At 34.8% G+C, this 25,586-nt stretch overlaps 1 protein-coding gene across 1 annotated transcript; it reads right to left on the minus strand.

The window, feature by feature from the left end:
* Positions 1-9,032: 9,032 nt before the first annotated feature.
* LOC104600303 (ubiquitin-conjugating enzyme E2 28) lies at positions 9,033-17,293 on the minus strand. Its single transcript, XM_010263180.2, has 5 exons — positions 17,210-17,293; positions 16,955-17,032; positions 10,702-10,829; positions 9,803-9,907; positions 9,033-9,351 (listed from the first exon to the last, which is right to left on the minus strand). The coding sequence occupies exons 2-5, from the start codon at positions 17,022-17,024 to the stop codon at positions 9,208-9,210; spliced, it is 447 nt and encodes a 148-aa protein (XP_010261482.1). The 5' UTR covers positions 17,025-17,032; positions 17,210-17,293; the 3' UTR covers positions 9,033-9,207.
* Positions 17,294-25,586: the final 8,293 nt, after the last annotated feature.

Raw genomic sequence — 25,586 nt, forward strand, 5'->3', positions numbered from 1 at the left:
CACGTTGTGGGCTTGGCCATAGGGCGTGCTTTGGGTCTGGGCCGAACCGGGCTGCACTGTTTTTATTATTTTTTTCTTTTTTTTTTGAAAATTTTAATTTCTTTTCTAAGTAAAATTGCAAAACTAAAATATTTAACTTTCCTATGAACTTTGAGAATTGAGAGCTGTTTAAAAAATTAAGAAATGAGAAATCTAAGTTATTTAACACAAATAAAAAAAATAGTTAATCAAATTGAAATAAGAATGATGGAATAACAAATTGGAAGAAAAATAGGAATTTTATTTCATTTAAATTTGAATGGTACAAATTAGTGAATTACAAATACAATGATTGGATCATTGCATATTTGGATGAATGAAATATAAAAATGGAATAAATTAATAAAATATAAAAAATACAATATGGTTACAAATTGAAAATACAAAATTACATTGTTTAAAATTTTAATATATATATATCAAATAAATTAAATAAAATTAAAAAAATTACAATAATTTGAAAAAATGAAAAATTCTATACAATTAGTCAAATTCATGAATCATCTGCTTCGGGTGAAATGTCCGATGTTGTATCATGCCCTCCCTTGTCTTGTAATCTATCTTCTACATCTAGTCAATCCTTGAAGCAGATGCACATCTCTATGCTCTCATTGTTCATGCAGCTTCTTTTGTTATTCAGCACCCTGGTACCTGCACTAAAACAAGACTCTGATGGAACTGTAGACACCAAAGGGGTTAGTAAATCACATGTCATGGCGGCGAGAACCGGATAATTTTTCGAGTGATCACTACACCAGGCTAAAATATCAAAATTATTTGATACTTCACCTAAATTAGAAAATTTTGTTTGTAAATAAAAATTAAGTTCAGTAAATGAACTTGTTGTAGAACTAGCAGATTTCTGCCTTCTACTTATTAAATAAAAAAACTTTTCTCTTCTACTACTGGGCTCAAGGTCAGAAGTAGAAGATGAAGATGATCAACAATTTGTAGGAATATTTCCTACAACTTCAGATTCATACAAACTGTACATTTCAAATAATAAATTATTAATTTCTTCTTTTTTATTTCCTATATCAATATTCATATTTTCACAATATGTCTCAAGTAAAATATCTAAACCATCTTTCCTAATCCTAGGGTCTAATATTGTAGCTAAACAATAAAGGGGAGAAATGTTCTCCCAATATTTTTAAAATTTATTTTCCATAATTTCAACAATACATTGAAATTGTGGATTATTTCTATATTTAGCAAAACAATCACTAATTACCATTAGTTGATAGGGTAAATTACAACTAGTTGGATAATAAATTCCAGATAATTCATTTGTTGCATCATAAAAATGTTTTAAAAAATCTCTTATACAGACTACCATTTCCCAGTCTTCCTCAAATATCATATCATTAGTCACTTTTAAATTATAAAAATAGAAAAGAATTTGTTTATGAGATATACAACTTTCTAACATAGCATAGGTAGAATTCTACCTATGCTTTACATCTAATATAAAATGTTTATATTGTAAACCATAATTTTGGCATAAATATTTAAATTCTTGTTTTCTTGAATACATAAATTTAAGATGTGACATGCACATCTAATATGAAATAATTTACCATTTAAGCATGGTTTTAATTGATATTTTAAAATATTTATTGCAGAATCATTATTGTTGGCATTATCAAAACTAAATAGAAAACATCCATAAGCATGCAAAGTATTTAAAATACTTGTAGCAATAGCTGGGCCACTATGTGGTCATTCAAGCCTTGTAAAACTTAAAATTCTTTTATTCAAAAGCCAACTTTCATCAATAAAATGGCCGGTAACACAAATATAACTAATATTAAATTTGGATGTCTAAACATCTGAAGTAATTGCAACTTTAGAATTAAGATTTGCTAACAAAGAAATTAAATTTTGTTTATATGTATAAAAAAATTTTAAAGCATTAGTTCTTATAGTATTCCTAGAAACTTTTTTATATTGTGGGTTTACAGAACTACGCAACCATTTTTCTAACTTTGGATCTTCAGCTAATACAAATGGTTGTTCTGCATGTACAATATACTTAGCAAGTTCTTGTCTCATTTTTTCTTGTGAATATCTAAAAGTACCAAAACTAATCCCCCTCCCAATCTGTGTTTGGGTTGTTTATCTCCCTTCATCTTCCTCTCGCTCATGTGTGAGCAAATGTTTGCTCAAATGACCCGTACCACCTTGCTACAATAACTAAAGTCTTTCCTACATTTTTGGTAAACGGCCCTTTCCCCTTCCCATCAATATCCTCTACTTTGAAAACTTTCCAAACCGGGCTACTCAGCTTAAAAGCCCTCCTTTTTTCCCCTAGTATCACTACTACCGGGGGTGAAAGTTCCACTTCCATTGAATCAATCGCATCGGTATTAACACTATCGTGATGCGATTGAATGTCATCCATGGTGAACATGTTGAGGAATCAATTTTCAGAAGACCTGGCCATTTTTTTTTAATTCTAAAAAGATAAAAATTAATCTAATTCGACTTACCCGAATTTCCGATTCAAAACCCCAACTTGATTTCAATGGTTAAAGCCTTTCAACGTTCAAGCCTCCCGAATTGAGATACTTGAGCTAGTTGGGCAAGCCTTCTTCTTGTTGAAAGTCGAAACTTCGATAAAGTTGAGACTTGAGAATTGGAGAGTTTAGAATCAGACAATTAGCTAATCAAAATTTCTTAGATTTCAGATAATTGAGAATGTATGAGTATGAGAGAGAGAGAGAGATAGAGAAGAGATTAAGAGAATTGTTGAATTGGTGTGATGAGAATGGTGGAGGATAGGGCTATTTATAAGAATTGAACATAATTCAATTGCCCAAAATACCCAAAAAACTATCTGTTATTTAGTTGTTGATAGGGGTATTTTGGTCATTGTAAAGTTGCTTATAACTTTACCCAAAATGCCCCCTAATTTAGTTGTTATATAGCTATCCCCAAAAAAAAGCTGAACCTAGTCGTTGGGCCCCGGATATTCCCGAACAGGTCGTGCTTCATGTTGTGCCACTGGTTGGGTCGTGTCAACACATGGGTTGTAGGCGGTACGGCACATGTTGTCGTGCCATACCGGCCCATGGGCCTCGAACCCCCGACCCAACACGGCACGAACCTCCATGACAGGCCTGGCATGGCCCGTGGACTTTCGTGCCGGGCCGGTCCAAAATCATTTACACCTCTACATACACTTGGGTTCAGGCTTCAAATAATATACATAAGCCCAAGCCTGACTCAATAATATACATAGTAAAACCTATAATATATATTAATAATGTATAATATATAGTATATAATAATATTATTAATAGTGAAAAAGATATTATATATTATAATATAAAGATTTGTCCAGATTAGGCTTTGGGCTCGGAGCTGGTTATTTTCTGTTTATAAAGAGGAAAAGCCCCATTGGCCCAGTCCTCCATGAACAAGTCTACATTTGATCCATGGTTGTTGTTATTGCGCTGAACCTGCCTCCAAATCGAATAAGAGTGCCATCGACAAAGATGACTTTATTTTTGGATCTTAAAGCTAGCGTTACGCATCGCCCACTGCCAAATTCCATAGCTTTCTCCGTTTAAAGGATACCAATACAGCATTAGGATTATCCGAAGGGTGCAGGTAGAATGGCGAAATTGCATTTCCATTTACCCGCCTTTGTTGATCTTGAAGAAAGGAGTGAAGAATGGGGATGGAAATGGGAGTTGAGGATCAGCGACAGTCTTAGAGCTCTGATACCATGAAAAAACAAAACAGAACAAGATTGCGAGAAGCTCAATGATTCATTCATCGATATATACAAGATGGCTAGCTTTGAGACAAATGGATATAATCGGCCTAGGAAGATTCCAGATGGAATGCACTTGTTACACGTGTTTATTTCTCTAACAAGCTTCAAGCTCTGTATTTTGACCTAAAATGTGCCTCTAAATAATGCATGGTGAGGAGGGGAGCTCAGTTTGAGGTTGCTGCCACAACACCTTCAGATTTAGTAATAATCCATATGAGCTTGACATCAAATAAGAAGAGCCTTCATTAAAACTTTGGGGGGAGAATGAAATCTAAAGTCTAGTCATTATTATTTGGGAAAATCTCTTAAACTATTGGAAAATGGACTTATATATTCCTATTGTTTGTAAAATCCCTTAAAGTATTTTTAAGTTTTTTGACAATTGACCAACATTCCCCTAACTTTAATATACTATCACTTCCCATTCTCATGCGTAAGCCCCAAAGCTTAAGAATTAAATTAATTAAAGTTTATAAATTGATAAAAATAATATATAATATACCAAATTAGAATGATATAAGGTATAAATATCCATAAAATAAATGTTTATAAGCAATAAGTTTTAGCATTTAAGAATTAAATAAATAATAACATTTTACATATCATGCTTCAAAATGCAAATTTCTCAAATAATTCAAATAACCAATTTAGAAGAAAAAAAAACATATGAAGAATCATCTATATAATTGGATATTATATTTATGGTCATTCAATAATTTAGAAAAAAGAAAACAACTAGTTAATTTGATCTATGCAAAAAAAAAAACATCAATAGAAATAAAAAAAAATACATTAGGAAAAGAAATGAGAAAAATAACAAACTTGGGATGCTATATTTAGAATAATTAGAAAAAAAAATCCCACTTGACATATCCAAGAGAAACTAAGAATTTGATTGGCCCTTTTTGCATTGAACTCACTAAAACACCGGTAAGTTACTTACCCAGGAAAATGCAATTACTTGGGTAAGTTTTTCTTGGGAAATACTTATCCAACTAAGTGTATTTGCCCATGTTCTTTTATTTCCCAAATAAATAAGGTAATGACCATTTTAGTCATAAAAATGCATTATTAAAAGGGGGTATTTTTGTCTCATTCAAGTGTTGGCAATTTTCCCCACAGGTGGGAAACTTATTTACCCACCTAGGAGATGGGTATCACTTACCCGAGTAAGTGATAGGAAAATAAACTTTCCTTGGTTCGGTGGTTCCCACATAAATCTAAAGAATGAACATGGGATTCTTAGTCAATGGGAACCAAAATCCTATTGACCAACTTTCCCCCTCTCAAAATCCATAAAAAAACGCCCCAAGAGAAACTAAGGCTATGTTTTGTTTGAAGGAAAATGCAGGGAAAGGAAGGGAAAAATAGGAAAATCTTTACAAACATTGTATAGGTTTCCCAGTCTTTCCCTCCCTTTCCCTACCTTGTCCTTCAAACCAAGCATAGCCTAATAGAACATAGAACTTGATTTTCTCCATTGGTTTTTCATTTTTACTCTTTTTATTTATTTGGCACATAATTCTTGAAGTGCTTCTTCTGTATATTTTAAATTATAAAATGCATAAAATATTTTTTTGTATTAAATCACTAAATAATCATTGATACTTGAGGCTTAAGCCGTTTTACACTTCACGCCTTAAGGCTTGAGGCTTAAGCCTTGACGCAAAGTCTCTGCACGTCGCCTCAAAGCGTAAGCCTCATGCCTCAAGGCTTAAGCATTTTAAAACAATGCATGCGATTACACATGACTCTTGTTTCTCATTACCTTCTATAGAACTTTGACAAGTACTCTCTCTCCCTGTTCTCTGGCACACTGAATGAACCACATGAGACAAACTAAGAAGCAGAGAAGAAGAACAAAATCCACAAGTAACTATTATTTTCTCCGACTCTGTGTTCTATTCACACTTAGCTAGCAAAAATTACAGTGGTTATCGGAGTTTTGGTTGGCGTTTATGAATTTGATGTTGAATACAATGCTGAATAGATACGCTGGAAGATATTGAATATGAGATACTTTCCAAAGGAAAACAACTAGAAAAGCTTGGATCAGAATGTTATGTAGAGATATTATGGAGTTCTATTGGTGAGCCATTGTATGGAATTCTTAAGGGTAATAAGCCCGATTTTCATTTGGCAATTAAATGGCAATGCCGCATAAAAGAGCAAAATCTTATTATGCTTCTCTTGTTGAAATGTTCCAAAATGCCTACACTTCATATGGAATAAAAGAGGGTGTATTTGAGGCAATGATGAAGATAAATTTAGTTAATAATAGTTCCATAACAATGCAACTTGATTCCTCATAATTAATTATTGATGAAAGGTGATTTGGCCTTCCAATTACATCTTGCTATGTGGAAACTCCAAACCACTTTATGACACCTTAACACCGCATTTGGTCGGACCTCATCCAACTAGACCGGCCTAAGCCGCTCTCTGTGAATTGAACCTCGACCAACGGGAGACCTATGGACCGTTCAATAACAGACCGGAGTACATCACCTCGAAGGCATAAGTCAATGACTCCGGTGACCAACCTATCCCCCACAACCAGGGCAACTGACGACCTGCATGGTTGGCCGACCTCCAGGGTACTGACCTACATGATGTATCCGACCTCATCCACTCACCTCACCTATCAGTTCCAAAGCACAGACGACACGTCACCCACCTGGCAGTGATGAGCCCAGTTTTATCCACTCTGGGAGGAACCGGATGAGGATCATTGCAACGCCGATACAATGTACCTCAAAAATAACGAACTGATAAGACCTATCATTTCCTAATATCTCGGGCACACCACTTGGACCTCAATGCCTATATAAAGGGACCTCCATGCCTTCACAAGATACGCACGAAATTGTACACACACTCTCTCTCTCTCTCGTGAAATTCTATATAAGATTTCTATACTTGCTTCAGCACCAAGTAGCACATCTAAAATAGGAAGATGCCGTGACGTGCGGAGAAGATGATTGTGTGTGTGGCCATCATGGACACACCAGGTGCACACTAGAACCCTCACTTTCCTCTGTCACCTAAATTCTGAACTTCATACATAGAGTTTGATGATCCTTGAGTTCTTTAGATGTGGCCATTCGAGACAAAGATAACCTTCACATGTTGTAATGAGTTGGAGACAAGAGAGGTGGATGGTGACTGTGCAAAGTTTTTTTTTTTTTAAAAAAAAAATTGAAGAATATGAAGAGTATAATAGACAATGCCCTTAAAAATATTCATGAGATTTTGAGGATTTCGATTTTAGCTTTTGCTACTACTACACTATCAAAGACATGGTATGTATTTGAAAATTTTAAGAATAATGGAGGGTAAAATATGCATTTCAATATGATGGATATCAGTTGTCAAAAGACTTAAAAGAATACTTTAAGGAGCTTTGCAAATAACAGTGGAAGTTTTGGTCCATTTCCTAAAATTTAAGGTAATTTAATAGATTTCCCTTTACTATTTATTATCAGTTTGAATTCTAATCATGGTTTATAAAACCAAATCGGTCAGGGGTCCGGTTATCGGTTCAAACGGTTGGCCCATTCTGACAAAAAAATTAAAAAAAAATGAAAAAACAGTTGAAACCGTTCAAACGGTTCGAACAGTTTGAACGATTAACTGGCCGGTTCAGTAGTTTGCTGACCAAAATCAACGGTTTTGGGAAAAAAAAGTGATTTTGGGGGAAAATGGAACCAGTCAGGTGACCGGTTCCCAGTTTTTCGGTCCGACCGTCCGGTCCGGTCTGGTTTTGAAAACCATGATTCTAATTTTACTGTGAATTGCATTTAATGAGGAAGAAGAACTAATCCATCTTCTATCACCATTTCATTTTAATAATCTGATTCTTTTGTTTAGAAAATAGAATGTATTTGACGAAAGTGACCGTCTTTTCTACCTTCTTGAATTCATTAGCGATCAATCTCACTCAATTAGTAGCCATTGTAGATATCGAATGATCTAAATTCTCTTGCTTCCCTCTTTTTTGAGCAGTCAACTTTACAACTTCCAATTCCAAACAAAAAAGGGTCTTCCATTTGGGCTACAAACTTTTTATCCCACTAATAAGAGGTTTGAAGTGCGGATATATATATCGCCATTCACCAAGGTTGCAAGGTTTTAAGAGGCGTAAAAATAAAGGATATTTCAAGGAATATTATTTTGGACTCTCCTGCAAATCGTTATACACAACGAGTATGCCTAGGAAACCTGTATATATTTCATAAATACATAACGAATACTGATTTTCATAAAAAAAAAAGGCCATCCATAAAGTATAAAATGCAAGAAGTCTATCAGAATGCAATTCTCTTGCCTGCTGAAACCTGCAATGCATTTATTTCAATTAAAATAAGTGATAAGATATGTATCGTAGAAATACATATCTTAGATAAATGAAAAAAAAAACTAGAAAGGAGAATATCAGAAATGAAATCACGAGAATATTTCTGACCAGTAGTAAGATGTTTTGGTAACCTGCATGAAAGAGAAAGACCATCAACAGCAGCACCCGATGAGAAGTGGTTTGTTAAAAGTTGAAGGTGTTGGGAAGTAAAAATTAGGGTATTTTTTACAAACAGCCAAAGTTTTTCCCTGTTTAGGAGTTGCCGGAGATGACCCATTAGCTCACTCAATTCCCTGCATGTAATTTTGGCTAAAAGAATATTAGTTTAAAATTACCCTACACCCATAATGTGCCATGCAAATATAATCTCTCTCAAACAGCCAAAATTTTCCGCTAAAAACGTAGGGATAAACCGAAAACGATACGATAGTAATAAGAAATGATTTAAATGAAGTAACCCATCCCACGTAGTTGGAAATTGGAAATGACATACTCTTTAACTGAGTCTCATTCTAGAACTTTGTTTGAATAATCTCTTCTATGTTCTATGTACCATTTTTGGTAAAGCTATTTTTCGATAAATAGATCTAAGGCACATAACATGTTCCAGGTCACCATTACCAAAATCCCAATGAAAACGTTGGCTGATTCCTTAGCGATGATCCCCCTGACGAAAGACCATCCAAATTTCAAAATGAAGAACCTGGCATATAATAATTAATAGCCAATGCCCTCTCACGTTTTTTGAGTTTTTCATCTCTTGCTTCCTCAAGGCTCAAGAATGCGGAAAGGGAACGCAGAAACGCCGTTGCCTTCTTAGAAGGATCAAGTTCTTGATAAAATTCGCATACATTCCACCAATCAAAACTAGCATTATCTGTTATTTTTAATGGAGGGCAGTATATAGACCTTCTGTTTTTGTCAGAGTTTTAACGACTGACAAAATCATATGCTTCATACATAATACTGAAAGACCAAAGTCACAAGAAAGGAAAGCAGCCCTCCACACATGCACCAGACGGCACACTTAACCCATTGCATACTTTTGAGTCCAGCTTCTTGCGGTTGACTCGTACTTGCTCCTGTCCGTTTTGTACATGTGAGCAATCTCTGGTACCAAGGGGTCATCAGGGTTTGGATCCGTCAACAGGGAACAGATTGACAGCAACACCTGATAACCAAAACAAGAATTTGTCCCATCCAGTTAACTGATGATAAAGGATGGTCAAGAATTAAATGAACCTACTTCATTAGGGTTGTGGCTTTTCCTACTCTTTAGGCTTCATTTGTTTCACCGTTGGAAAATTTTCTTATCTTCAAAATCTCAATTATATTCCAAGCCTATTTTATGGCCAAACTTGTGATTTGCACCAACCCTCTAAATGGAAGCAAAGCAGCCTTAGGTGCTTATAAAGTAAGCATAAGAAATAAACAGAGACAATTTTTCTCGTAACTATTAGCAACAATGGGGACAGGAAGAACTTAAACATAATGCAGTTTGCCCCAATCATGTTTTCCAGATCATTAGTAATGATCATATTGTTTTTTCACCTAGGAGATTAATTTTGCACCCCATTACCGATGATTCAGAACTTACTAGAAAATAGATATGGAACACAAACCTTGGAAATGGTCAGTGCCGGGCTCCACTGCTCCTTCAAGATGTCAAGACAAATACTGCCGTTGCTGTTAATATTTGGGTGGAAAACCTTTGTCCTGAATGCGACCTACATAACCCATCCATAGTGATATGAGGTGGATATATAAAGGTAAGACAGACAGATAAACAGACAAACCGAGCATTAGTTTACAAATCTGTTTTCCAGATTCAGCAATAGAATGTATCCAAAGGTCAACAACTGACCCCCTTACAGTGTTGGGTATTAAAATTTCTTGCCATAATGTCCTAACAATCTAGATATCCATCATTTTTATCAGTGATCTAGAAAACACAATAATGCCAACAAATGGAAAGTCAGATTTGTAAACTAAACCCGAGCCTGGTCAGAGGCAATAGATTGGAAGGAGTAAAATGGTTTAGCAAAGAATTTTTAGTATGAGTTCAGTATGAAAAATAAAGAACAAAATTGACAATAAGCAAAACTGAAAAAACACTTACAACACTACAGCGAGAGTGGACACTTGGTTGTAAGACATAATAAGCAGGTTGTATGTACTCAAACCAATAGGACACAAGGAGCATGCAACCAAACTGGTAACTTACACAGTCCATTCTACCAATGATGATTAACTAGTATCTGACCAAAATAGTTTCTTTTATGAGAAGAATATTTCACTGGGGAAGAAACACAACAAAAAAAAGAACAGTCCAATTTCTAGTAATTTCCTACTAAATCAACAAACAATCAAAATAATGTCTTTTTATGTGGAAAAAATAATGTCCTTAACAAGATTAGGACAGAACCACAAATTAAACCAAAACCATAAACACATATTCTAGTAAAATAGTAAGGATAGCACTTCTCACATTCACTAGAAGCAATTATTGTTAGCCAAATACCTTGGGTGGTTTAAAAGGATAATCTGGAGGGAAATGGATGGTCACTAAAAAGACTCCTCCTGCATAAGGACTGTCTGGTGGACCCATGATTGTTGCTTGCCAATGAAACATGTCTTCAGCAACAGGACCTATAGAATACCAACACAGACAAGGATAACTATCCAATAATAAACAGTATAACAGTCAATGATAGTCTAAGGATCTTGTTCGACCAATCCACTAAAAGCAGATCTAGATCTTACAAGAATAGGCCTTCATTTAGAACAAAGGACAAGAAAGAGATTGCACTTGAAATTATTAGTCAAATATTCCATTAAGCTACTAACAATGATCACTATACTACTTTAATATATTTCAAATATGTAAATTTGTTTCCCCCTTCCTGATGGGTGGTGATAGTTCCATAATGGCTGTGCTTGCTGCCATCTTTTTCTACCAAGTTCCATGAGTAGCATGCAGTCCACATTTTAATGATTCACTTTTTTTATTTCTTACAATAAATGAAGAATAATGATTGAAAAAGAACTACTATACTTCACTGAATGTGCATTTATTACAAGTGTCTATTCTACCTTGAGATTCATATGATAGCGGTATATAAATGCCAATTTGCCAACGTTGATCCTACAGCTACTCTGTCCTCCCCAACTATAGGTATACAGCCTAATCATTACTTAAATGCGCACCTTTTGCATCATTAAACTCAACTCTAAACAAATAAAAAGATCAATCTAATAGCTCTTAGAATTATTTTTATTTTCTCAGTTAAATAGCATGTAGCATATATCAGCTTCCACCAAATGGGTTTTTTCCCACAAACTTTAGATCTTCTGCATATCCTAACTCAGATGGTTGGTTGCATGTTGCCAGGTTTTCTAGAAGTTATTAGTAAGACATCAGATATTAGAAAGGAAATATAATGAAAATAAAAATGAAAGGATTGAAATGAAAGTATGCATGGATAAGAAAATTGGAAGTGTTAAAATAAAGTTCTTTTAGATTGAATTATGATAAGTCAGATTTTATTTTTATTGTTCAGTCAGAATTGCTATTTATTTAAGTATTTAATACTTATCAAATATCCCAAGTATAAGAGGCTGCAGACCCAGAATGGGATAAGCAAAACTAAAAATAAAGGCACAATTTAACAAGGTAATGGCTAGTGTTGCATGTCCAGGAGTCTGACTCAGCAAAAATGGAAAATAGGGTTTACTACAGACCATCACGCTGTACTTCAAATGCAATGACACTTTAGACCTCCGAACTTTCATATGCAACAATTACTAAATGTTCATTCAAAGATTGATGAGCGGGCACAGTTTCTCTTGTTTTTAGCTTCTTTTGCAATTTTTAGTGCATTCTGTATTTTTCCTCTTTTGCATATCCTGTATTTTTTTGCAATTTCCTAATTTTCCTTTATTTTTCATTTTTGTTGTATTTTATAAATTTTCTATAGCATGGCAGTTTACATACACACACACATATATGAACATGGGAAAGACATGCAACAAATTGGAAAAAACTAAATTTTAGAAAATTCTTTTGAAATTTAAGTCTGGAATGGACAAAAATTCTGCACCTAAAACCAAAGACGGCAAAATTGATGTAAGAAGTTGTCTAACAGAACAGTGGACCACTTTGGGAATGGTCATCAGCAGGCAAAACAGTGGAGCGATTGCCTTTTTTTGGGAAAAAAAAAATCAGACTATGCTCCCATAGTTTTCAAGGCACCAAGGCAAGGCCAGGCAACAGTGGGGGACCTTGTCACCTAGGTGATGGATTTTTTAAAAAAAATAAAAATCAAGAATCCTAGGGTAGTCCCTAGGTTCCATAGCATCTAGAAACCATCTTTCATTACCAATTATCTATAATTTTAATAAAGATGTCTAAACTTCATATTAAAATATAGAAAATCAACATATTCATGAAAGGAAAAAGAAAGAAATGAAATTTCAGAAAATATAGGGGCAGAGCCCCTGCTTTTGTCCTAGGAAAAGAATAAGAGGAAATGAAAGGAAGAAGAAGAAAATAAAATTTTAAGTCCTTGTTTACTTATTGGTGAGAATATATAAGTATTTCATATTGCCATGTAGAAATTAGCTTGATGTTCCCTATGTTTGTAGGGTGTGGTTTTGTGATATTTTACTTTAAATCTGTGGATGTGCATCCTTGCTGCAGGATGACTCTCCTATCTACACAAACTACATTAAGCTTCCATGCTTATAAGTAAAGATGCAAATTACAAAAGAAAACAAAAATCATCTGGATTTAATAAAACTATTAAGTCATTAACTAGAGAAGGAAACGAAATCAGAATAATTTTAATAAAAATTTAAGGATACATTAGAGAAACAATCTAGAATGAATGTCCTATAGATTGTAGATCAATGAAAACGTTCAGATTAAGAAAGGAATTATCAACAATCCCTAAGAAAATAAATGAAAACATTAATGCACAAGTGAATGAAAATAGTTTATCTTTTCATGGCAGAAATTTAGGCCATGCAAGCCAAAGGTCCATATCAAGTTTAACCCTCCCAAGAACCTAGATAGATGGAACCAACATGAGGTAATGGGTTCCATGCAGCAGAGTAGAACTTCAAAAGGTGTATCTAAGCAACCAACAAGACTTCAAACCCAACAAAATTTTGAGATCTTTTCAGAGACTGAAATTGATTAAAAGCCAGGTCTTACCATATTGAAGTTGATACACCTATGAGAAACAAGATAAAAGGCAATAAAAAGGGCAGCACAGTGGACAAGGCTCCCACCAATGCAAGATCTGGGGAGGGACAGACATACGCATCCTTACCCCTGGCACATACAGAGGCTGTATCCAAGATTTGAACCCTGGTCACCCAGGTTGCAATGGAGCAACCCAGCCACTGCACCAGCGCCGCCAAGGCCCACCCTCAGATAAAAGGCAATATGCCCTCCTCAAAATTAATGTGACATTAAGTTGGTGGTTGAAAAACTGGGTTCCTACTGTTCTCGAAGTGAAAATTGATTTCTTAAACCATGCAGCCCATTTGGTGGTGTTCCGTAGCCTTTTGTGTTGAGCAATCAAAATGTGGATCTAAATCAATCATCCCCATTGATCTCTGATCCAATGAACATGCTTGTATGAATTTGTCCATGGGCCAAGTAACTTGCCACATGGTACTATTTATGTGGGTTGGGCCAATTAACTTGTCATGTGGACATTACATCAGCTTTCACCATTCCATTCTATTTAGTGCTATATACATCATTAAATTATGAGCACTTAAATCATTTCTTACTACTTCCAAGTTCCTTTTGGTCTGCCACTAGCTCTTCTAGTTCCTTCAACATATAAAAGATCACTTCTAATGGGAGCTGTAGATGGTCTTCTATGCACATGACCAAACCATCTCAGTCTACTTTCTCTTATTTTATTTATTTATTTGCTTTTGAAAATGGTAATGTAAATTGTACTAATATATACAAAGCAAACAATATGAATGGTCCGCTATACAGAGATTCTGTACACCATATACACCCATTAAGGACCACCAAAAAAGTCTATTCTCAAAAAAGAAGATGAAAAATCCTCCCCACCAAAACATTTAAGATTTGAAATCCAACTCTTGATGAGATCCACTAAAATGTTAATAACCACCTCCTCAGCATTAGCCTTATGATCAACTATTCTACATTCCTTTCCTGCCATAGAGCTGATGATGACTACTAGAGATATCACAGCCCAGAATGCTCTCCCTTTCTTAGACATAACTTGCATTTGCCATCCTGCCAGGAGGTTTTTAACGGAAGCTATGCAATACCAAAAAACAGGAATTGCCTTATAAAAATGATACCAGACTCTGGAAGAGGAAACACACTGAAAAAAAAAAAAAGATGATTTGAAAATTCTGTATCTTTGTTACACAGAGAACAAAGATATTCCAGCAAGCTTGCTCCCTTTCAAGCAAGCATCTCCTTAGTCAAACATTTCCCCCATGCTGCCACCCATACTTTCTCTCATTTTATCACCTATTGGTATTGCTCTTAGGTTCCTTTGTACGACTTCATATACGACCCTGTTCTAGTTTTACCACTCATCCATCTGAGCATTCATATTTCTACCTTTCATTTTTTGGGCATGCTGTTTCTTAACTGCCCAATATATTGGTTATATTATATAATACAAGTAAAAAAGCACTTATTATTACCATAGAATAGGGAGATTCACAATCATCTGGTGTGTGAAAAACAAACTAAATCACCAATGACATCATGCTAGCATCAGAAAAAACACTTCTTGCATGGTTTTCAAGGAGCCGAGGCAAGGTTAGGTGACAGGGGTGCCTTGTTGCCTAGGTGATGAATGTTCTTTTTAAGAAAAAACATGAATCCTAGGGTAAGGTGCCATAGCACCAGCAACCATATTTCACTAATAATGATATATAATCTTCATAAAAAGGTATAAATTCATATTAAAACATAAAAAATCAAAATATTCATGAGAAAAGGAAATATAAAAGAAAATCCAGAAAATACTGTTTTTATCCTAGGAAAAGAAGAAAATAAAGGGTGAAAGAAGAACATGAATAAAAAATGCATTGATTGGACAAATTTTAAGTTCTTCCTTGCTTATTGGTTCACTTTTTTAGGTCTTCAACGGTTCAAGACAGCATACACCAATATGTGTGTTGGTTGAACCCTAACAAATAAGAAAATAATAAAAGAACTAGTATATAATCCCAGAAATGAATAATTTAGCTTAATAATATGTTCTTTATTATTTTAAAATTAAAAATTAATGCATAAAAATCATAGTGCCATATAAAAAATAGCTAGGCACTTAAGCAAGGCAACCAACCATGGCCACCTTGCCACCTTGACAACTATTTTTCCTGGCTAAGAACACTAGAATTCCTAGTGTTCAGAGAACCCTTATCTATGGTCCTAGAACAATGAGATTTGTGGTCCCAAATCCATAAACCCGTGTCAAATAATTCCAATTTGTGGTTTCATGTTCCAAAGCCAAACAGAAAAAGAAGTCAACCACCAACCAAATGCACCATGTGTCTTAACTTAAATCAAAACAATAACTTTATATGAAATTTTCACCAACAACATCAGCTTTATTTGCAAACACAATCTATATATTTCAAGATTCCTACAATTACTTGATACCCCATTTCAATTCACATTTTGACCAGAAGGTGGTGAAGATTGCCATCAAATTGATGATTTAAATAGCATCTATCCAACATTCAATTAATCTAGCCAAGAGGCAAGTGAATCTCCTCCAAAAGGGAGGGTAAACAGTCCTATCATTCAAACATTCAATTCAATCCATTAACAGGCATTATGTGAACCTACAAAGAATTAAGAAATCTATATACTTCAAAAGGCTGTAAAAACAATATCCGTTGATGTGATGTAATTCATTTGTTTAAAGGTTGACTCTGCTATTCTCTGTGTATATAATGAATCCATAGTGCTATAAATAGGTAAAGGTAAAGAATGATACGAAATTATTCATAAAGATCCAGTTTTCTCAAACTCAGAAGAAAAAAATAAAAAAAAAAAACGATACACCAAAATAAGAAAAAAGAAATCTTGTTTACGTGCTAGTTAACAATGATGATGCAGAAAAATTTACTATTTACCACCAATAAGCATAGAGTAGGATAAGCGTGTCCATCAAACAAATCAGTTTTGTTAGAGGGAAGTCTTCGAAATACATTTGAAATGAAAAAAAAAAATTATCTTTTTTAATCATGTTCTCCATGAAGTTGGAAAGCTCAGTTGTCGTTCCAAACAAAAAAGCGATTGCAGAACCAACAATCTCAAAACTTCACTCGAGAACAACTCCATTCTCCCCAGAAGCCTTGGAATCAAAAACCCTTATGCTCCTATTCAAATACTTGTATCTGGTATAACTGCTTCAATGTAAAGCATTGAGAGTTAGTGCAGAAATCTATCCATACTATGCAACATCTCAACTCCCCAACATATTAAATAGACTTCAAACCAGAACCAGGAAAACCAGCAGAGTAACGCTATATACATACAAAATAATAAAATGAATAAACAATAACAACAACGATAAAAATAATAAAACAACATCAATAATAACACACTACAAATCCGACAAAAGCGACACGCGGATCGAGCACCAGATCCACCCTAGGAATGATAGAACACAGAAATCAACATGGAGGAAGAAGAAAATAAAATAATATTAATATTAATATCTTTATGGTTCTTCCGATGAAGACGATACCTGCGCTGCAAGATGTAGGAGGATCTTTCTGGAGATCCTTCAGTTCCTTCAAGATCCGCTTGGAAGCCATCGCGAAACCTGAGTTTTTCGAAAACCTAAATCGTCTAAGATAGAGAGAAGAAGTAGAAGAAAGAAAGAAACAAAAGAAATAGATTCCACGAGGAAAAAAAACAGAAAAACAAAAGAGGGTCTCCACACGGAAGAAGGAGAAGAAGAAACAGGGGAAGAGGCAAATCAAAAGACAAAGAGGTATACCTGAGAATTTCGACCCTCCTCCTCTCTTGCCTTCTCTTCGAAATCACAGAAACAGAGAAATTGGGAGGCCGTAACAATGACATTTATAAACCAGCTCTAAAGTCTAGGAATAAATACTCAACCGATCGCTGATTGGCCATTTCTTCTTTGGGCCCCCTCCAAATTTTGTTTTCCTTTATTTTTTCCTATTTTTCGAACACGGGTTGGACTCGGTTTACCGAGGATGTCTGTCCGTTCCAACTCACGAGTCACCACTGGTTGGTTAACCGGGTCGTCAGTAGGAAATGATTCCATGACCTAAATTTTGAATACAATTGTGCTCCTGATTCCTAATCTCCATCGTCCAAAGAACTGATTCCCACAAAGAAAATGATAATTTTGATGACGTGCGACTTTGATTGGATAGATCAGAAGCCCGTCCCTCTCAAAAATAGCCATACGATGAGAATCTCTGGGATTGAAGATTGAAAAGGATGCATTTTGCGTCTATTGAGATTCCGTTCCGGTTTGCAGAGGCCAAAACTCAAAAAGGTGTGGATGCGTGAAATCAGTTGGGGTAACGTAAACTGACACTGCCCCATCCTCATGTGAATCTGGGACCCACGAATGACTTTAGGCGGTAGCCCCAGAATAAAAGAGTCACCAATGAATTGGTATAGCTTATATTTATTAAATAAATGTTTGTATTTGATTTGTTTTCAAAATCGAAAAAATTAATTGATAAATTGTTTATTAACAATTAAGTGTTATTAGGTGCTACATCAGCGGAATAGTGAATAAATGTTCAATCGTTAATGAAAATGTTAAAATGAAGTTTTTTTCAATAGTTGGTGTATACATAAATCAAAACCTACTTTTATGAATATCAATGCATACAAATGAACATTGACCAGAAAAATGTTGATTTGGCAATGACATAGCAGCATTTTGATAAACACCTATTACAAAACATTCATGGCATAAAACACACTTTAAAGTAGAGTTAGATTAAAAACTTGATAGTTGTCTTTTTCGGCCATTCAAGAGTTCTTTTTTTTTCCTCTTCTTTTCTTTTCTTGGGTCTATTCAGCCATTAGAGAGTTAACGACCTCCTTAATAAACCATTCCCTAAAAGCCAAAGTAGTAGTAAGTCATTTAGCTTAGCCACTTCAATTGTTTATAAACGCTCTTGAGGGAATATATATTTCCCAGTAGAGGGATTGTTGTTCAAATTTCTCAATAAAAGGTTGTTTTCAGGGTTGTGGGTGTTCAATGACTCAATTTAGGTAAGACCAAAAATAAATAAATAAACAAAGAAACCTCCTTTTTGGGTCTTTAGTTGCCAAGTCAAGGTAGAGTTTTAGTTATATGCTTAGTTCTTTATGTCTTAGAGATTGGTTAATGTTAAATGTATTTTTGATTTTTTTGAATTGGTCTAGGTGCATTAGGGAGAGCTCTATGTTCAATGGTTTGGGAGTTAAGGCGGGCTATGTTGATTTATCCTCTTTAGGTTTCATTCACTTTTCGATAAGTTACTTATCCAGGGTAACTGCATTTACCCATGTTCTTTTATTTTCTAAGTAAATAATGTAATGACCATTTTAACCATAAAAATTCATTATTAAAAAGGGCATTTTGTCCCATTCAAGTGTTAGGGACTTTCCCCTCATGTGGAGAAGTTGTTTACCCACCTACGAGATAGATATCACTTACCGTGGAAAATAGACTTTTTATTAATCCCCACATAAATTTGAGAAAAGAACATGGGTTTCTTAGTAAGATTTTGATAATAGTCATCAAAATCTAAAAAAAATAGAATGCCCCCTTAGTTTCCTTCTATCCTATTTTTAAAAATAGTTAAAAGAAATCAAGAAGAGTTTGATAGCATGACTGATTTTGTTCTTGAAAAGAAAAACAACTGCAACATTTTTAAAATTGTAATGATTTTATGTTATTTTCAAAAACAAAACCAACAATTAATGTTATGGAATACTCTCTTAGGTGGCCACCCTTCCACTTAATAAATTTTGGGTAAAAAAGAAATACTATTTCCATAGCTTGGCTTTATATGAGAAAAAACAAAAATAAAAGATAAAAAAAAGGAAAATAGGTATATGTGTAAAACCCATTTTACAAGCATTAAAAACAAAGAAATAACGAATGCAAATGGATTAATAAATAATGCCATAATTAAATAATAAAAAATTAAAATAAATAACTATGAAATGTAAGAAGTATTTTTATTAATGATGAAAATGGAAAGCCAATTTCAAAATCTACCTAGAAATTAAATGATGTTGTAGTCAAATAATAAAATTTTTAATAATAGAAAATACAAAGAATCACAAAAAAAATAAGAGAAAACTTTGGGTACATATCTAATGTTATATATTTATAAAAAATAAAATATTGTACATTCATTATATTGAACAAAAATAAGTTTTATACATAAGAAATAGTTTTACCAATGATGGAAATGTAATACAAAATTTAATGTCAACCTAAAAATCAAACAATTTTTATTTTTAGATGGTGGGTTAGTCGTTTAAGTAAAATGATACCATAGACAAACAAAAATTAAGTGTGATAAGTAAAAAATATTTTATATAATATAAATGAAAGATATAATTTAAAGAGAAAACTATAGTCAAAGTCGATTGTACATTTAAAATTAGGTTGCAAGTTGGTCCAGAAACCAATCAAACTCTGAAAATTGGTTCTACATTTCAAACTATAAAAACCCCTGCCATGTCATCAGAGGCTTATGTGACTGTTACCAACTATAGTCAAAGTCGATTGTACATTTAAAATTAGGTTGCAAGTTGGTCCAGAAACCAATCAAACTCTGAAAATTGGTTCTACATTTCAAACTATAAAAACCCCCGCCATGTCATCAGAGGCTTATGTGACTGTTACCAACATGGGACTCTTATTCCATGTTGAACACAACAAAAAACCTATATCGAAAATAGGTTTTCAGTTTCTCTCCACTCCCTCTGTCTCTCGATCTCCGTCCCTTCTCTCTCACTCTCATAGTCATTTCTTGATCTCCCTCTCCCTCTATCTCTCCCACTCTCTCTGCTTCGGTCTATAGCCAAATCAAAACCTCTCTCTCTCTCTATCTCTATTGTTATCCCTCAATCTTTCTCATTCTTCTTCCTCACTCTCCCTTTCGATCAAAATCTCCTTCTCCCTCAATCTCTATCGTTCTCCAATTGGTGTAAATGTCATAGCCAAGAGTTTCTTGTGAATTTTATCAATTTGGTGTAATAATTTTTTAAGCATACCAAGTTGGTCTCGTGTTCTTTTATACGATCTGATTAATACCATATAAACGTGTAAAAAATTAAGAAAATAAAAAAAACGAGAGAGGGAGAGGGAGAGAAACTGAGGGAGAACGATAGAAATTATGGGATGAGAGATAAATTAAGGGAGAAAGAGAATGAGAAAGATTGAGGAAGAACGCTAGGTAGAGAGAGAATGAGAGAATTTGATATAGAGAACGCAAATATAGAAACCAAAAACCATTTTTATTTATTTTCAAATCACATAGTCGTTGAATAAACAAAGATGACTGTGAGTGAAAGAGTGCGAGGGAGATTGAGATTGAGAGAGAGCGAACGAGCGAGAGAGAGAGAGAGAGAGAGAGAGAGAGAGAGAGAGAGAGAGAGAGACTAAAAACCCTTTTCTTATTTTCCAATCGCCCAACATTAAAAGGGCAATTTCAATATAAGTTTTTTGTTGTGTCCAATATGGATTAAGAGTCCCATGTTGGCAATAGCCACATAACCCTCTGATGACATGCCGAGGGTTTTTATAACTTGAAATTTAGAACTGTTTGTTAGAGTTTTTTTGGTTTATGGACGAACTTGCAACCAAATTTTAAATGTACAACCGACTCTGACTATAATTTTCCATAATTTAAAACTAATTCAAAAGACCATGATGTCATAATTGAATAATAAGTATTTAAGTTTATTTTTAATCATATTGTTACTTTTTTAATTTTCAATTTCTATCTTAACTATAATATATCTAAAATTCAAGTAATTAATGTGAAGAAAAAATTTTCACGTGCAACACATGTGCTTAATTACTAGTAAATAAATAAACAAAGAAACCTCCTTTTTGGGTCTTTAGTTGCCAAGTCAAGGTAAAGTTTTAGTTATATGCTTAGTTCTTTATGTCTTAGAGATTGGTTAGTGTTAAATGTATTTTTGATTTTTTTGGGTTGGTCTAAGTGCATTAGGGAGAGCTCTATGTTCAATGGTTTGGGAGTTAAGGCGGGCTATGTTGATATATCCTCTTTAGGTTTCGTTCACTTTTCGGTAAGTTACTTATCTAGGGTAACTGCATTTACCCATGTTCTTTTATTTCCCAAGTAAATAATGCAATGACCATTATAGTCATAAAAATTCATTATTAAAAAGGGCATTTTTGTCCCACTCAAGTGTTAGTGACTTTCCCCTTATGCGGAGAAGTTGTTTACCCACCTACGAGATAGATATCACTTAACGTGGAAAAATAGACTTTTTCTTAATCCCCACATAAATTTGAGAAAAGAACATGGGTTTCTTAGTCAGATTTTGATAATAGTCCTCAAAATCTAAAAAAAATAGAATGCCCCCTTAGTTTCCTTCTATCCTATTTTTAAAAAAATAGTTAAAAAAAATTCAAGAAGTGTTTACAACATGATTGATTTTGTTCTTGAAAAGAAAAACAACTGCCACATTTTTAAAATTGTAATGATTTTATGTTATTTTCAAAAACAAAACCAACAATTAATGTTATGGAATACTCCCTTAGGTGGCCACCCTTCCACTTAATAAATTTTGGGTAAAAAAGAAATACTATTTCCACAGCTTGGCTTTATATGAGAAAAAACAAAAATAAAAGATAAAGGAAAAAGGAAAATAGGTATATGTGTAAAACCCATTTTACAAGCATTAAAAAGAAAGAAATAATGAATGCAAATAGGTTCTAATAAATCACAATTTCATTAAGAAAGAACTCCAAGTAGAATCCAAAGTTCAATTACAATATATTCATTAATATTAATATCCAAATCATTAACATTAATTGCACATAAAGTCTATTTAATTTTCATTATTTCATTTTTCATAAATTGTATCGTTAACCAATAATGTCTTTTGCTGCACTATACATGGATGCATCATAAATTTTGCCCCGCTGTTTGATTTGAAGTGTCACTCTTTCTCCCACTGGTAAGTCTGTAAAATCAAGGACAATTGTCCTGTAGCAAATCTATGGACTGAACGTTGTTAGTCTGAAGTAAAAGAATCCTACTCTAGACCAGCAAGAAACGTAGCTGGAGATGCCGACAGAGTAAGATTCACTTTTTGTCCAATGTCCATCCATGGCGGTCAACAATGAATACACCGAAAGAAATACAAATTCGATGGTTTTGTTTTTAGGGTTGGACCATTGCAACCATTTAGCTCCATTAGAAAAATGAGATAGAGATGGGGAAAAGAAAGGAAACTTTAATCTTTAAAGAAGTTTTGATATATTCTCATTCGCCATCCATGATCCATAAAGGCCATAAGACCATAACCAAACCCAAAATAATAATAATAAAAAAAAAAAAAAATTCAGAAGACTCTCAGATTCTTTTCCCTCACCTTTTTTTCTCCAACTTGTGAATTTGGGCCTGTGTTGTTCTTGCTACTTTACTTGGATTCAGGTCCATACACGTTCAAATGGGCACCACGACTCAACGTCCTTAGGGCACGTGTTGACTGGCGTCGTGGGGCCCACTCAGTATTTACCAGAATGGCACCATCAACAACCCAACTGGTACCTTTGCTTCTGTGGATCTCTGGCTTCCTTCCGCACTAATAAAGGCATAAGGATGGAATATGATGTTGGAAATGGATGGATGGAGAGCATCAGTCGACATGCCTTTACAGACCTAGGCAATACGTAATATAAAATCATAAAGGTTGGCATTTACGAAAAAGGTTTATTATGTTCTCTGCCTATGGCCATGAGCTTAGATTTGATTTATTAGATGAGTTGCTTGCAATTTATTCCACCACTCTCATGTGGGCCGACAATGGGCCCGCCCACATGACATTTCTTACTTCTCATTAAGGCTGAGTTTATCACTAAACCCCAAGTGTGTCAACTCAAACCCTCGATCCGACCTTCAACCAAACCTGATTTGACTTCTTCCAGGTTGGGTTCAGATTCATCTAACTTGTTCTTTTTTTGTCTGTTAAAATAATTTTAACTTTATAAATATAGGCTTCAATGCATCGGGGCACATAATATAGACTTTGGGTTGGATTAGACTTTTGACCCAAAGTTAAATTAAATTGGCTTTATGCTTTTCAACCCTAACCCAATATTCTTTGGTTGGATTCCAACTAGTTCGAATCTACTATCCACAAGACATTGCATCTGTATATCGGCAACATCTCCCGTAGATGTAGATCATGAGGAGATATTCCATACTTATGACTATAATGTCATGTGGGTAGTAGATCCGGAGTCCTGGTTTGATTATTTGAACAATAAAATCAAAATTCACAATCAAATTATATTTGAATTTTAAAAAAATAAAAATAAAATATTATAAGGAAAAATCTATACTACCAGAAAGACTAGGAGTGCAAATGGATCCGATCATGATCTTATCCTATTTAGTTGAATTCGGATCACCCCTGTTCGGATCTTTAGATCGGAACGGATAATATGATCCAATTATAAAATCGGATCGGATTCGGATCATCCCCTATCTGATCCGAAAATATTATATATATATATAATACATATATATGTTTTTTATTTATTTATAAATATATTTTATATTATATTTTTATAAATTTATTATATTATTTTTTATAAAAACATGTATATATACAATGAGAATAATTAAAAACTACTTGTATTTTTTTGTTTTTACTTTATTTAAATTAGTATATTTTAATTTTCTTTTAATAATTTATTATTTTTTAAAGAAAGCAAGTCAGATTAGATCAGATCCGAAGATTCGACATACCAATAGGATTCGAACTCAAATGAAGTCCTATAAGATCCGATCAGATCTTCGAATCGAATCAGATTTGACATAAATAGTGTCAGATAGGGTTCTGATGAAGGGTGATTTGGCCCCGACCTAGCGAAAAGGGGACACGACCTGACCAAGAGATGACAACTCAGCCTGGTAAGTTTAATTCGCAACAATTGAGCTTAGGTATGTCACCTTGGCACAAGGGCCGCCTCGGCACAAGGCTTACCTCGATGCAGGGCCACTTCGGCACAAAGCTCACCTCGGTATTCAATCCAGTTCAAAACTAAAAGACCAGAGTATCAGCTCGGGACCAATAACTCAAATCGCCACGTAACTGATTCCCGTGTAACCAACTCCAGAGGTCTCTCCAACAGATCCCGAATCTCTCGAGATCACGATGAGCTAACAGATCCCGACTTTTTCGAGATCACGATGAGGACTCATCCCGACTCCACCGGAGTCGGAAGTGGAATGATAAGCCTTACCTGTATACTGCTCCTTCAGATGCAAAACGAACTCTATCTCCACACCCCGGATATCCCGGAGCTCTTTCGTGAGCTCCACGACTACGACAGTATATAAAGGTACCAACCCCAATGGTGCAAGGTACGCGTGATTTTTCTACTCTCCAACTCTCTAGCTCTCTAAGCTCTCAAAGCTTTTCAGCTCGCATCAGTTTACTGACTTAAGCATCGAAGCGACCTCGTCGAGCTAGCCACCCCGGGTTCTCTGATCCTTTCTTGCAGATTCACTTAGCTTGCCGCCCGACTGGAAGCCAGATCATCCTCCAGCAGGGAGTAGTCAGATCGCACAACATCAATTGGCACCGCCCTCAAGGGGAAAACCAAACTAGCGGCTGACATCGAGCTCGAGCGACCAACAGAGTATGCCAACGAGCGAGCTACACAAACAGAAGAAACGGTTCACATCCCGGTCTCAACCGATGACCTAGCCAAGACTCTCCAGATTGGCATTTTGATCGAGGAGCCACTTCGCTCTCAGCTGGTAAGCTTTTTATTAAGAAATTTAGATGTATTTGCTTGATCCGTGACAGAAATGTTCGAAATAGACTCTAAGATTTTAACTCATAAGCTAAATATCGATCCCTTAGTTAGGCCAGTTAGACAGAAAAAGCGCAACCTCGTCTCGAAACTGTGGAGGATAGTCGATGAAGAGGTCGGGAAGCTCTTAGCGGCAGACTTCATCAGGGAAGTCTATTACTCGAGCTGGGTAGCTAACCCTGTTCTGGTGAAAAAGGCAAATGGCAAGTGGCACATGTGCGTCGATTATACCGACCTGAATAGAGCTTGCCCAAAAGACTGCTTCCCGCTGCCCAAGATCGACCGCCTAGTGGACGCGACC

Source organism: Nelumbo nucifera, chromosome 1 (genome assembly GCF_055504915.1).
Source record: "Nelumbo nucifera cultivar China Antique chromosome 1, China Antique-T2T, whole genome shotgun sequence".
NCBI classification, from domain to species: Eukaryota; Viridiplantae; Streptophyta; class Magnoliopsida; order Proteales; family Nelumbonaceae; genus Nelumbo; species Nelumbo nucifera.

What these genes read in the sequence shown, in the direction of transcription:
- LOC104600303 (XM_010263180.2), bottom strand. Translation starts at nt 17,024, where the DNA reads ATGGCTTCCAAGCGGATCTTGAAGGAACTGAAGGATCTCCAGAAAGAT. An exon ending in ATCCTTTTAAACCACCCAAG is followed by an intron (nt 9,908 to 10,701) that starts GTATTTGGCTAA and finishes TGGGTTATGTAG; the next exon opens with GTCGCATTCAGGACAAAGGT. An exon ending in CGGCACTGACCATTTCCAAG is followed by an intron (nt 9,352 to 9,802) that starts GTTTGTGTTCCA and finishes TTTGGTTATCAG; the next exon opens with GTGTTGCTGTCAATCTGTTC.